We start from the raw sequence: 14,544 nt of genomic DNA on the forward strand, positions 1-14,544 counted from the left end.
GCTGTTGCTCCCGCTGTTCCTTTTTTTGCTTTTCTCTTTTTTGCATATTTTTCCAGTGGTCCTAAGAAGGGTTAAATAACTAAGCAGAGCAATAACGTATCCACCCCTTTGATTACGGGAAATTTTACTCTGCAACCCTTCCCCAACCGTCCTGGCTTATGAGATTCCCACCCCCACCCCGATGTTACTCACATGCTTGGGCCCAATCCTATGCATGGGTACACAGAAAAAAGTCCTATGGCTGTCAGCATTCTCCAGCCAGCTCTGCATTCTCCAATCTAAACATGCTCAGGATTGCCATTTGCATCAGCCCTAGCCAGCATAGCCAGTAGAGTGACGGGGCCACACATTCCCCATCCTTGCCTTAGGGACTAGAAACTTGTTCTTTATTTTTTATTTTTTAAATGGAAGCTGATATTCTCAACACACAGGATTCTGTGTTCTTTAAGCTTCTGTTTTAGGTTGGTGTGATAGTAGAATATACCCACCACTCAATCTATGCAAAAGGAACTAGTCTCATCCCTTCCCTGAAGGTCATCTCTCTCTCTCTCTCTCTCTCTCTCATCTCTCTCTTCTCAGAAGCCTGCATGGAGTGAGCACAGGGCTCCTGATGGGCGTGTTTATTACTACAATTCTGAAACCAAACAATCAAGTTGGGAAAAGCCAGATGATCTGAAGTCCAAGGCAGAGGTGAGATCCTGAGCTGCCTTTGGGCGGAGGGGCAAGTAAGATACCAAGCATAGATTTCTTGCCCTTCACCCATTTCTTTCTTGGCCAGAGAGAGCCACCCTGTGTGGGTTTTCTCAGAATCGGGCCCAAGAGAAAGGTGTGATCGTTACTGTGCTTCCAATAATTATTTGAAGGTTATTATTATTATTTATTTATATAGCGCCATCAATGTACATGGTGCTGTACAAAGTAAAACAATAAAATAGCAAAACCCTGCCGCATAGGCTTACATTCTGATAAAATCATAATAAAACAATAAGAAGGGGAAGAGAATGCACCAAACAGGCACAGGGTAGGGTAAAATAGAGGAGGGTGACCAGGATGGGAGCAAGGCTGGGAAACCAAATCCTGGGAAGAACAGTTGAAGGTGCTGGGTATGCTTTAGGCTGGAGAAAAGGAGATCAAGGGGGGAGACCTGATATATGTCTTCAGAGACCTGAAAGGCTGTCATGAAGCTGTTGGCGCAGACTTGGGTTGCTTCCAGACGAGGCTTTTATGGTGCTGTTGCCCTGCTTGCTTCACAGAATTTCACAGGGGATCCAAACGTCCTTGTGTTCCACCCGGAACTCTCCTGTGTTTTCCTATCATTGCTTCTGTCCTTTTACTTATCACAGAAAATGCGTTAAGAAAAAATGCTGGGACTGCTGCACAAAGTCCTTCTAATTTGCGGTGCTCTCTGTCTGGAGGCTCCCCTGATTTTGTTGCAGCACAGGGCAGGACTAGAACCAAGGGGTGGAAATGGCAGGGGAGCAGATTTGGGCTAAACGTTAGGAGAAACTTCCTAATGGCAAGAGCTGTTCAGCAGAGGAACAGATTCCCATCAGGAGGGGGTGGGCTCTCTTTCGCGGGAGGCATTGAAGCGGAGGCTGAACAGCCATCCGCCAGGGATGCAGTAGTGCACCCTGCAGGGCAGAGCCTGCCTTGAGCAGGGGGTTGGACTAGATGACCTCCAAGGCCCCTTCTGACTCCCTGCGTCCACTGAGTGATCTAGGAGCATTCTCCCCACTCCCTGACGCGTTCGCAACTTCCTTTTCCTGCCCCTTCAGCTCTTGTTGTCGCGCTGCCCCTGGCGTGAGTACCGCTCGGAGACCGGGAAGCCCTATTACTACAACACTCAGAGCAAGGAGTCACGCTGGACCCGGCCCCGTGAGCTCGATGACATTGAGGGTGAGAGTCTCCGGTGGCCGGGGCGCGATAAAGCCAGGGGTGGGTGGGAGCCACCTAATCCAGACGTCACCGTGGTAACCACCCCTGCCTTTTGTTTCCTCAGCACTGATCAAGGAAGAAGAAGAGGACGCAGAGTAAGTCCCCACGGAGAAGGGTCACACGCAGGAAGGCCTGGTGGAGGAGCAGGGAAGCAAGGCAGATATGTCGTACCTTTTCCTGAGGGGACTGGGAGATGGAAGGGAGGCTAAAGGCGGCTGTCAGCGGTCAGGCGCTTTTCCTTCCTGGGCTCAGCTAGGTGCCGGCCTGTCCTTTTTGAGGACTCCGCTTATTCTATCCCGCCACAGCATTGCTGAATCTGGTGGAGAATTCAGCCTCCCCCTCGCCTCAGCCTCCGTGCTTTGAAAAAGTGCATGTAAAAAAAAGTGAGGGTGGGAAGCGTCTTTTCTGGCCTGTGTTGAGAAAATATTCAGCACTTCATCAGAACTCCAAAGGGAAGGCCGGGCAGGATTTTGAGCCGTTGGAGTTGAGACTTCAAGGCTCGGCAGAGCTCCCGCTCCACCTCTCTTTTATTTCCTCAGCCTCACGCAGCATACTTTGTTCTCTTTTCCCGCCACTAATTCTTGAGGGGTCAGGGAGGGGAAGAGCCCCATATGGTGGAAGGCAAGAATGAATTGTGCAAAACAGCTAATGTCTGTTTGTTTTGGTCCGGGTGCAAAGCATTCCCAGCCACGGTCTCCTTCCCTTCCCCAGGAGGCAACAGCAGCCTCAGCAGCCGGAGACCCCGTTGTCTGGCCCGGCCAGTCCCAGTCCATCATCGGCAGCCACCTCAGACACGGAAGGCACTGGAGGCCTCGAAGGACGGGAGACGCCAGGCACCGAGGGGGGCCCTGCTATAGCTGAGGAGGAGGTCACAAGCAGGTGAGGGACAGGGATGGCAGACGCAGCGCCCCCCCCCCCGGCCTTTTTTGTGGTTCCCGCCACTGCCAAATTTGCCATGGCAGCAGCAAACAACCCAGTGATTTCTCTGTAAATCCCAGAAGTCATGCTCCCAAGCTCAAAGGTACCCTTGCTTTTCATTACAGCTTTGCAAATAAGCTTACTAAAGGAACTAGCCTGCAATTTATTTATTTATTTTTGGTAGCCTGCTAAGTGGCTAGTAGTTTGTGCTTCCCGCTGGCCATGGAGGAAGGGAAGCCCCCTCTCTTCTGGCCAGTATGGCAGCATGGGATAGCAGCAATTAACAGATTAGTTTTTTAAAAAGTCTACTGAACAGGCTGGGGGCCAGCGATAAGGTTCAGGCCTCCTTCCTTCAGAGCCAGCACGGACTCCGGGTGAACCGGCAACGAAGGAATGGAGAGATCAGTCCGTTCTCTTGCCTACATGGAATTCTTGGTCGCCTCTGGTGACCAGGCGGCTTGCTAGGCGCAGGCTGTGTTAGGGCATGCTCTGTCCATCACACTTTGCTTTTCCTGGGCCAGTTGTGATCCTGTCCGGAGAGATGAGGAAGATCGTGGCGCTGGCAACGCCTGGAGCAACAAGGAAGAAGCCAAGCAAGCTTTTAAGGAGCTGCTGAAAGACAAGGTACTGACCAGGGGACGGCCAGAAGACTAGATTCTTCCTGGGAATCACGGCCAGTTTGTACAACCTCTAGAATTAAGTGGGGGTGGGGGTGGTGCTGGGGGTGGTTTCTGGGCTGTATCACTTTGGGTTGATGGGAGGGAGGGGGAAGGTTTCTTGAGGGTGGAGGAACTTTACTTGTGCATACAAAAATAGCGTATTAGCTGAACCCTTCTCCCTGGGAGGTGTGGATTTTTTTTCATGCAAAGAATTGGGGAGAGGAGCAAACATGTAGTCTGGAAAAGAAACAAACCCATTGGCACTTGATTCTTCTGATGGTGTAAACCAGGTGTGGACAGAAGATCTGGATCTACTGATAGATCTCTGGGGTATTTGCAGCAGATCAACAATGATTTCCAACTCCCCAAATGACAAAATGCGACAAAGCAACTGTAAAGGAAGCACGCACCAGCAAAAGCTGGCCCTTAGACTGGATTGAGCACAGATCCCCAGAACAAACGCTCTGTAGGGAAATTGTTATCCCTCTCTTTGGAGGGATAACAATTTCCCTACACGCTCACAGCTCACAATTTTGAGGTTTAGGACCATTTATTTGGAAACGGGTAGGTTACATGGGATTAGCATACTAAAAACTATTAAAACATGCATATATATAAGAACCCAGAAAAAGCAAGCCTAAAAACTACAGTTCATACATCACCCAGCTTTGGAGTCAGCCAGTCGCGCTGAACTCCCCCCACAAAGTATACTTTATTGTTTCTTTTCTCCAACTCCTTCCCCCCTCCCCTTGGCTTTTCATACGTAGATCTTTCACACCTCTGCCTGAGATGTTAATGTCTCTCAAGGCCAAGCGGACATGCCTCAGGCGGTTCCTGGTTGCAACATTCTCCCCCATGCAGCTGGGCCGCTTATCTCCCTCTTCCTATGAACCATAATAATAAAATTAAGACGTTAAAAGACAGACCAGCCCCAGTTCCATTCACCCATCCCTTACAGCAACTTCCCTGCACCTCACATTATACTGCTGAAATGAACGAAAGCTTGGGATAGTGGGAGTTTTGTGTGGATGGCCTGCGAGTTCGGTGCTGTACTCAAAAACAAATCCCCGGGCTGAGATTTCTTTCATTCCTTACTGTGTGTCTTCCTCCCCGGCACCCGTTGCTGAATCTCAGGGTGATAGTATAAAAAATCAAGCGGATCTTGCTAGCCTGGTGTCTGCCCACCTGGGGTGTCACCTGGTCCTGAGACGGGGTGTGCACCAGGAGGATGGGGGTGCCGTCTTCGTTGAAACTCCCCCTGTTCTCTGGCTCCAGGGTGTCCCAGCAAGCGCGTCGTGGGAGCAGGCCATGAAGCTCATTAGCAACGACCCGCGGTTCAGGTACAGTCCTACACTGGTGCATGGGGACCCCTCCCACCCACCCCTCTCAGATGTGGCCCCCAGCTTGCAGTTCGGCCCAATTCCTGCACCTGACTCCCCGCCGCCCCCCCATGATAGAAATGGCTAGATTTCATTTCACCCAGCCTGCTGTGCAGCTGGGATTCCCCTATCCACCCACCCCCTTCCGGCAGCTAGACCTTCTGCTCCCTGCCTTTTCCCATACCCTTTGCCCACGGGTACAAACTCTTGACCTTGCACTGTGTGCCCCAGTGCCCTGCCCAAACTGAGCGAGAAGAAGCAGGCTTTCAACGCCTACAAGGCCCAGCGGGACAAGGAGGAGAAGGAGGAGGCCCGGCTCCGGGCCAAGGAGGCCAAGGAAGAGCTGCAGCGCTTCCTGGAGCAGCACAGCAAGATGAGCTCCACCACCCGCTACAGGTAGAGGGGATCACGGTCGGCAGCGGAGGGCCAGCCGCCTTGGTGCCTGGGGACCTGTGTGCCTGGGTTCCACCCTTTCCTGGCCGGGTGGAAGGGCAGGAACTGACCCTCATGCTTCTCTGAGGTGATGGGAACGGGTGGTGCAATTTTCTTCTTGGCCCTGTTTGGGGGTCTGCCTTGACGGGGAACGGAATGTGTTGGTCAGTGCTTGCGTAGGTAGCGGATTGCATCAAGAGCAGTTTATTTCAGGGACGTTGAAACCCTTTCAGCCTGAGAGGCCAAATTCAGTTTGGGTGAAACTCTTGTGCGTTCCAGTTGTTGTGGGAGGCGAAGGCAAAATGGGGCCAGGTGAAAGGCAGAGGGGGTGTGGCTAAAACACCAGCCTATTTTAACTTCAAGCTCTTTCTGCCAGGAGCTAGGCCTTAGGAGGGGCATTTCGACCCCTTAGGATTGGGCGGGGGCGGAGATATGCAAAGCTGTAAACCACCAAATGTTAGGTGGTCACGGGGAAGAGGGTGGAGCCATCTGGGTACCAGGTTGGGAACTATGGTGGGCCGGGTTTGGCCCACAGGGCTGAGGTTTAACTGCCCTTCAGGTTTATTTGTTTATTCATGTATTTAGTCCATTCACATCCTGTCCTGCCTTTCCACTCAAGACAGTGCTCATGGCGGCTGTCAGTAAAATACAGATTCAACTGTAGTGATACTTGAAATATTAAAGCTCATCAAAGAGAAAGCACCCAGAAGAAGGAAATATCAGCAACCACAAGATTAAAACCGAGCACAGCAGTGCATTAGCTTCGGCACCAGGAGCCTGCCTGAATAAGAATGTCTCTGCCTGCCGGCTGAAGGGCAACAAAGATGGAGCTAGCCTGGCTTCCCTTGGAAGGGATTTCCTGAGCCCAGGAACAGGGCGTTGAGGAGGCCCCTCTTGCGTTGGGCTTTTGGCCAAATTGGAGTGGAGGGGGGGGGGTGTCCAGTTCAGGCCCTGTAGTGCATTGCTGAGGGTGGGGAGCTTGAGTTCGAGTCACCAGTGCCAGATAAGTGGAAACCTGGCACTCAGCAAACCGATGCTACTTCTCTGCTCTGTTGACCAGGTGAAGGCAGAACGCCAACTCCCTTGTGTTTATGGCAAGCCCTGCCAATCCAGAGGCCCCGTACTGCCAGCCTATCACAGGGGTCAATGGTTCATGCCCCTGTTCCCATCGGTGCCTGAAGAGACCCAAGCAGGCACTGTCTCGCAAGGCTGTGTCCTCGGCTCTAGGCCTCAGTGCCGTTCTACAGTCCTGTTTTCTCTAGATAAAAACGGAGAGGAAAATCTAGCTTGGTTGTCATGGATGTGGATGCATGCGCCTGCATCATTAGGCGTCCATGTACTCCTCTCACATCCTTTATCTTCAGTGCTCTCATGTAGCCCCTCAGCCTCCCTGCAGTGACCTCTCTCTCTCTCTCTCTCTCTCTCTCTCTCTCTCTCTCTCTCTCACACACACACACACACACACACACACACACACACACACACCGACCCCTGGCTTGCTTCCTGTCCCTCCCCCTCTTTCCCCCCACCAGGAAAGCTGAGCAGATGTTTGGGGAGCTGGAAGTGTGGGCGGTGGTGCCGGAGCGTGATCGCAAGGAGATCTACGACGATGTTCTCTTTTTCCTGGCCAAGAAAGAAAAGGTGAAAAAATTAGATTCGATATGAGCGTGTGAGCCAAGGGTTAACGGCGGGTTCATCCATCGCAATGAATGGAAACTAGGCCAAATATAGGTCACCTGGGTTAAAGTCCACTGTAAGTCCTACTCAGAGTAGACCTACTGAAATGAATGGGACCTAAGTTAGTCAGGACTAACCACCTGCTATAATCTTTTGTTATTATTGTCGCTAGGGGCTATATGAATTATTTTTTTAAAAAAATCTTAGCCTCTTCTCCCAGTCTGGTGCTTTTATATGACCTTTCGTTCCCTGACATCTTGTTTTATTGTTGTGATTGTAACGGCCTTTGTGCCATAGACAAAATAAAATGTATTATTATTGTTGTTGTTGTCAGGACTAGGGTGACCATATGAAAAGGAGGACAAGGCTCCTGTACCTTTAACAGTTGTATTGAAAAGGAAATTTCAGCAGGTGTCATTTGTATATATGGGGAACCTGGTGAAATTCCCTCTTCATCACAACAGTTAAAGCTGCAGGTGCCCTGCCCTCTTTTAAATCTGGTCACTCTAGTATAGCTCCTGCACCTTTAATTGTGGTGATGAAGAGGGAATTTCACCAGGTTCTCCATATATACAAATGACACCTGCTGAAATTCCCTTTTCTGTGCAACTGTTAAAGATACAGGAGCCCTGTCCTCCTTTTCATATGGTCACCCTAGTCAGGACTAACTTAGTTTTCATTCATTTCAGTAGGTCTACTCTGAGTAGGACTTAGTCTGAATGTTACCCTTGGTGCCCTCTAGGTGTTTTGAGCTGCTGCTCCCATCAGCCCCAGCCAGCGTGCTCACTGGTCATGGATTAAGGGAGTTGTAGTCCCAAATACCTGGAGAGCCGCAGGTGGCCTTCACCCCTGATCTAGCCGCTCCCTCTTATTGCTCCTGCTCTCACTTCCCCAATGCTCATAACCATTAAGCTCGGGGATAGAAAACCTGGAATGTTGCTCGGCTGGGAGGGGAGCCGGCCCCAACACTGTCCCCTGCCACCACCCCCAGGAGCATGCCAAGCAGCTGCGGAAGAGGAACATCCTAGCGCTGAAGAGCATCCTGGACAACATGAGCCGCGTCAGCTTCCAGACCACCTGGTCTGAGGCCCAGCAGTACCTGATGGACAACCCCAGCTTCGCCGAGGACGAGGACCTGCAAAGTGAGGCGCCTTTCAGCCCCCCTCCCCCCCGTTGCCCCTGTCCCTCCTCTTTATCTTTCCCCCCACCTCCCGACCTGCAGCCTTGCTCTCTCCCCTCCCAGAGCAAAGTTCCTGAACCCGAGGAACCTCACGAGGCTCTGTGTGTGGCTTAGCATGCCCAAGAGGCTCGGAATTGTGTGGGGCGCAATGCAAGAACCTCAGCCTTCCAGGTTTTTTTCAGTGTGAAAAAAGAAAGCCAAGTTTCTAGCCCTTAAGATAGGTGTGTAAGCTACGACTGGTGAAATTGCACAAACTAGGTCGGGTGGAGAGGGTTGGAGAAGGAATTCCAGTAGTCAAGGGATGGGGATTTGGGCCCCAGCAAAATCCTCCCCCTGCCCACCATATGACTAGCAAAACCAGAATCTATTGTACAGAATATATTTGCAAGTTGCACAATTCAGCTTTCCTTGGTGCAGGTACCGCCTGCCCCCCTGCCCCCACTCCCCAGTTCGGTACAGAGTATTCACAGCCCTGCCAATATATAACCAACCTTTGTGATCATGTTGCACCCAGTGCTGCTGCTGCTGTTTCTACCACAGTTGGTCATTTCTCTAAGCATTTTTGATGTGCAGTGAGCGCTCTATGGTCCCTTATTGCTTCTGCCCTCACAACACTCTGGTGAGGGAGGTTTCTGTTACCCCCATCCTTTAGAGCCTGAGTGAGGAACCTATGGCAGAGCTGGGATTTGAACCCAGGTCTCCTAGAGTCCAGGATACTTGCAGGATTAAATGGCTAGTCCTCTGTCAAACACTGAAGAGAGTGATGGTTGTGGCCTTTTCCACGCCGTCACCATGGGGTTAGTATGGGTTCTTCCTACAGTGGGAAGTGCTGATGTACTGTGTAGCCAGGGGTGGGTGGGGTGGAAAGTGTGGATGTGTTCACAGGGAGGGCCTGGACCTTGGATGATCTGAAATTAGACCGCTGCTTTTAACACACTGACCTTTTTGATAGTCTGACTCATTATCTGCCCCTTTTTACATGCTCACATGGCTCATTTTGGCCAGGGCTGGGTATATTCTGCAGTTCCACGATCACATCATACGTGCACAGAAACGGAAGCTGAATATCTCAGCCTTGGTTAACACACGCACATATTTTTATTTCTTATGGCAGGGATGGGCGATATGCAGGCCACCTGTGTGTCCCCCCCCTGCCACCCAGTTGGCCCCCTATGTTACCGAATTTTACAGGGGGGGGGGAACCTAGTGATTTTAGTGCTACTGAGTGTGAAATGAGTCAAAGCTTAGAGAAGAAGCCAAATTTGACCCTTTTAGCGCACCATAGAGATTGGATGCTGATTTCCCCCCCTCCCACCAGGCACCCCAAGGAGTGCAGTCTGGGATGGTTCATGGGGGGGGGAGGGTCCAGTGGAGCAAAAATAGCCCCCTGCCCCCTGAAGTTTCACAGCCCTGCCTTAAGGCTTTGGAGAATAACATGTTAGCGATACCTAGTGGAATTCAAAAGCCATAGGCTGTGGGGTGAGGCTGTGTTTCTAGTGAACCGCGCTCCAGTGCCTTGCATGGCACTTTTCTTCCCTTATCTCACCCCCATCTCTGCCCACTGCCCTATTAGACTAGCCAAAGCAAGGAAAAGTTGAAAAGTTGATCCTAATAGGTGAATATTTATTTTATTTATTTATCACATTTATATACCGCCCCATAGCCAAAGCTCTCTGGGCGGTTTACAAAAGTTAAAAACAATGAATGTTAAAAACAGATATACAAATATTTTTTAAATGTACTTAATTTGCATACTTTCAATACTTAATTTGCATGCAAAGGTACTTAATTTGCATTTTCAGGGGTACAGAATCTACCTTTCTTAGTCCAGACTGGGCCTGTTCAGATGCCACTTCAGGATCTGTGGTTAGCGAAACTGTGATTCTCTGAGGTTAGCACTAACCATAAGCCGTGCTGGCACACACAACACTTTAAGCCACAGTTGGAGCCGCTAACCCTGCTGCAGACGGTCCGAATGGGGTTAGTGAGTGAGCAGGGTTGAACAAAACGCATCGCGTGCGAGACACCTGTAACCCTGCTGCTTAACTAAAAGCTTTAACCAGCAGGGTTTAATGTGTCTTCTGAACAGGCCCACTGGGTTGTTGTTTTTAAAAAATAAACATTTGTTAACAATAATTATATGTACATATATATTAAAAGCAAGCAAGTATAAACAGGTCATACCAACAAGAAAAAACCCTTGCAAATTAGGAGAAAGCTTGTCCATTTTGTAAGACAGAAAAGCTCCATAGGTCTACTAATATCTAAATTTATATCTGTTACTCATAAAATAAAACAAAGCCCTAAAGCCAACTGAATACGGCTTGCTTCCTCCTAACAAATGAATTCTCTTGGTTTGGACATTTGGCCCAAATCGTTTGCTATTGTGTGACCATCCAGAAGTCACGAAACCCTGGTCCTGGGCAGGAGTCGCACTTGGGGGTCCTGGCCTCTGGGCTTTCCCCCCAACGTGCCTCCCCACAACTGGAACCCACTTAGCCCCGACCAGAAATGAGGAGTGTCTCCCCTCCCCACCCTGTTGCCCTCTGCCATTGCCTGGCCCCTGGCTGCCTGAAATAACAGCTTGCGCTCTTCTCCCATGTGCCATGTTGGTTTGCTGCCCAGCTGAGCTCGGGTCCCTCCTGCTTCTGCCTCTTTCAGACATGGACAAAGAGGATGCCCTCATCTGCTTTGAGGAACACATCCGGACGCTGGAAAGAGAGGAGGAGGAGGAGCGGGAGCGCGGGCGCCTGCGAGAGAGGCGCCAGCAGCGCAAGAACAGGGAGGCTTTCCAGGTATCTGCAGCTGGGGCCTTGAGCCAGGAGGCATGGCCAGTGGGTCAAGCTGATGGGGGGGGATTGTAGTTCAGCAGTAGAGCTGCGCATGACTTGGGCGCAGAAGGCATTGGGTTCCATCCCTGGCATCTCTAGTTAAAAGGATCTAGAGAGCCCCTGGTCTGACCAGTATAAAGCAACGTCCTTGGTTCTGTGTTCGAATCCCATTTATCATCTCAAGCGCATCTCCTGGTGCAGGGGTGCACAACCTTTTTGGCCCCAGGGGCCACCTTCGGCAGTGTGTGCTCGTGCGCACAGGAATGTACCTCCAATCAGAGATAAGGAAGGGGGTTAACTTGCTAGCAAGAGAAATCCCAGGCAGTGGCACCAGGATTTTTTCAGTGGCAGATGCAGGGAGGGACAGGGAGGCTGGCCGGACTCCAGAAACGGCATAGCAGGCTGCATGTTTTGCACCTTTGACATAGTGTTTTGGTTGCTCATCATTTGATGATGAATGGATCAGAAAATCACTGGGCAAAAGAAGTGAGTGGCATCCACATTCCCAGTAAAGTCAGAGGCAGTATGGCATATTGTACTAGACTACTGTAATGCACTCTACCTCGGGCTGCCCTTGAGGACAGTTCGGAGGCTTTAGCTGGAGAAGAATGCTGCTGCTCTGTGCCATGCAGAGCTGGAGTCATGTTACACCGATCCTCAGTGATCTGCACTGGCTGCCCATTTGCTTCTGATCCTACTTCAAGGTATCATAGAAGGCCTCAAGTGGCTTGGGGCCCAGAAGTGGTCGGAGCGCCTCTCCTGATGTGTACCAGCCCAGCCTTCCAGAGCTTTTAGATCCTATGGGCAATGCCAGGAGAAAGTGCCCTCTTGGTTGTGGCACCCCCATTATGGAATTCCCTGCCTTCAGAGGCACATCTGGCATAGAATCATAGACTAGCAGAGTTGGAAGGGGCCTACATCGAGTCCAACCCCCTGCTCAATGCAGGAATCCACCCAAAAGCATCCCTGACAGATGGTTGTCCAGCTGCCTCTTGAACGCCGGACAACCATCTGTCAGGGATGCTTTAGGGTGGATTCCATCTTCAGTAGTTCAGTTTTACTGGCTACCTAAGATGCACCACTTCGCCCTTACAGTCTTTTTGATGTTCTTTAAGAGTTGTCTTGTTTTGTCTCAACAGTATTATTGTATTTATTATTTACTGGCTGATTGAATTATTTAGGGTTTTCATAGTATTGTTTTATTATAGTGTGGGCTTTGTATTTTAATTTTAATTTGTAAACCCTTTTATTTTATGGAGAGCGGTGTATACATTCAATCACTCAATAAATACTATTGGAGCAAAACTGGCCAGTGGGGTCTCTTGGGGGGTGGGGGGGATGTAGGAAACATAATAACCAGGTTGTAAGGTGTGGCTCCTTGTGAGTACACAAAAAGCACCAAATGTAGTACTGAGCGTAGAATAAGAACTTTGTTTTTTTGTTTTTAGAAAGCTATTTTTTTAGCCCTTATAGGATATGCTTCACAGGGTGAGGAATGCCTGGGGAAATCGGACACACTAGCATCTTTCTGAATAAGATTTCCAGTCGTTGGGGGCAAATCCTGAGATTTGCCTTCACTCATTCAAGCATGTCTCTACAGTCATAAGGTCTAAAAACTAGACCTTTGTGGGGGGTTTAAAAAGAAGAAGCCGCAGTTCTCAATTCTATGGTGCACCCAAATGCCAGATTCACTGCTTTTTCTGTGTACCCATGGATTGCAGCATATGCACTGCCCTGCTTTTACCTGAATTTTCCTCGTTTCTAGCAAACCTCTGGGGGAAGAGGTCTGAAACAGCCCCCAGTATGAACTATGGATGCCGAGGAAGATGTGGGATTCAGGGCCTGCTTTGGGGCATGTGGCCCCCCTGGCAGGGCTTGTGAACGGGAGAGGGGCTGACTCCCCGATCTCTCTCGCTCTATCGTAGAATAACCAGGCTGCTTCTTGCTCAGGCCTTCTTGGACGAGCTTCACGAATGCGGGCGCCTACACTCCATGTCCACATGGATGGAGCTGTACCCCTCCCTCAGCACTGACAGACGCTTTGCCAACATGTTGGGCCAGCCTGGTAAGCAGCCAGTGGGCAGGAACCCTCTCCCCACCCACCCCCACCCTGCTCTTTCCATCAGAAACGGGCCTTCCAGGAATGTATGAATGAATGAAATGATGCTTCTTTATGGGTGGCATTTGGGGGTAAATCCTCACGTGGAGCAGAAGGTGGGCAAGCCAGGTTGCACTGTAGTTAGGGCCCTCCATTCCAGAGGGGCGGGTACATCTCTATATTGCAGGCCACTCCTGACCCCTGCTTGGTTGAGCTGGTGTGCTGTGAAGGTGTCCCAGTCACTCAGGGAACAAAGCTGTCAGAATGTTCGCAGTCCTGCTCCTGTGGGAAGTTAACGCGTGTCAGTGTGGCTGGGTTTACAAAGCACTTTTTGCAAACACAAAGTGTGGTATGAAACAGTGACTGGAAGGAAGAGATGGCTTAGTCGGATCTTGGCTAGGCGTTGGGCTCACTCAGGGTTTTTAAGGCCACTCCAACCTTATTCCATCTGGGCCTGTTGGGCTTCATGATAACTCTAACTGAGGGGGTGCAGAACTCAGTCCCATGGGCCAAACTGCCCGTCTGGTGTCTCCCACCCCCTTTCCCCCGACACCACTGATGGTTTGGTGGTTTCCCAGTTTTTGTGCAGTTCCCCACCCAACCCAAGTTCTAAAAGCTTAAAATGCCTCTCCTAAAGCTTAGTTACTGGCAGTAAGAGCTTTAAGGTTGAATATGCTGGTGCTCTTGGCCCCGCCCACCACTGGAGTGTGGCCTCCCAACACTTACCCGAAACGGATTTGGGCCCTTCAGTTCTGCACCCCGCCCAACTCAAACCAAGGGTGTGCTGTAGAATACGCACCCCATTCTCCTGCCGCTGGAAATCCCAAGGAGAGCTTTGGAGTGGTGGGCAATTTGCCCTCCCAGGAACTTTGTCTGCCGTTTACTGCTTATTCTCATTGATGGGCCCCTGATAAACATCTGAGGAACTCCAGGGCTGTTTGAAAACCACCGTGGTCAAGTAACTTTCTTGGGGGAGAAGGAAGGCACTTGAGAGGGGGCGTGTTCTTCTGCTCTTCTGCCCACAGGCTCCACCCCCTTGGACCTTTTTAAGTTCTATGTGGAAGATCTGAAGGCCCGGTTCCACGATGAAAAGAAGATCATCAAGGATATTCTTAAGGTGCGGCGAGAGGGGGCGCTGGAGGGGCTCTCAGAGAACGACACCTCCAAGCCCTTTCCGTTCGAGAGCTCTGTCCCTTGAGTCCCAGTGGCCATGAGTTCCTTCTCTTGGCAGTGAATCCGTAGTGCCGTTTGAAAGGTCCTCTTTTTCGCCAAGCAGAAAATCTGCCAAGTTTGAAATAATACTTATGTCAGTTTCACATTTAAAGCGAAAAGGACATTGTTCTGTTCTACTGGATGTCAATTTCGCTTATTCTGAATTTTAAAAGGTGATTCTCAGGAGTGAAATTGACATGAAATCAGCAGCCTTCTACCTGCA

General features: G+C 50.4%; 1 protein-coding gene across 4 annotated transcripts in view; it reads left to right on the forward strand.

The window, feature by feature from the left end:
- PRPF40B (pre-mRNA processing factor 40 homolog B) overlaps positions 1-14,544 on the forward strand; it is a 37,093-nt gene that overhangs the window by 9,870 nt on the left and 12,679 nt on the right. For 3 of the 4 annotated variants that reach the window (XM_063119768.1, XM_063119771.1, XM_063119770.1), the window contains exons 8-19: positions 580-690; positions 1,776-1,896; positions 2,000-2,030; positions 2,647-2,814; positions 3,375-3,477; positions 4,788-4,852; positions 5,123-5,287; positions 6,856-6,964; positions 7,992-8,142; positions 10,842-10,975; positions 12,962-13,076; positions 14,135-14,226. In XM_063119768.1, coding sequence (XP_062975838.1) covers positions 580-690; positions 1,776-1,896; positions 2,000-2,030; positions 2,647-2,814; positions 3,375-3,477; positions 4,788-4,852; positions 5,123-5,287; positions 6,856-6,964; positions 7,992-8,142; positions 10,842-10,975; positions 12,962-13,076; positions 14,135-14,226 — 1,365 coding nt within the window. The remainder of the gene's footprint in view (positions 1-579; positions 691-1,775; positions 1,897-1,999; positions 2,031-2,646; positions 2,815-3,374; positions 3,478-4,787; positions 4,853-5,122; positions 5,288-6,855; positions 6,965-7,991; positions 8,143-10,841; positions 10,976-12,961; positions 13,077-14,134; positions 14,227-14,544) is intronic. The other variant, XM_063119769.1, reaches the window with a different exon arrangement.

Source organism: Elgaria multicarinata, chromosome 3 (genome assembly GCF_023053635.1).
Source record: "Elgaria multicarinata webbii isolate HBS135686 ecotype San Diego chromosome 3, rElgMul1.1.pri, whole genome shotgun sequence".
Taxonomy (NCBI): Eukaryota; Metazoa; Chordata; class Lepidosauria; order Squamata; family Anguidae; genus Elgaria; species Elgaria multicarinata.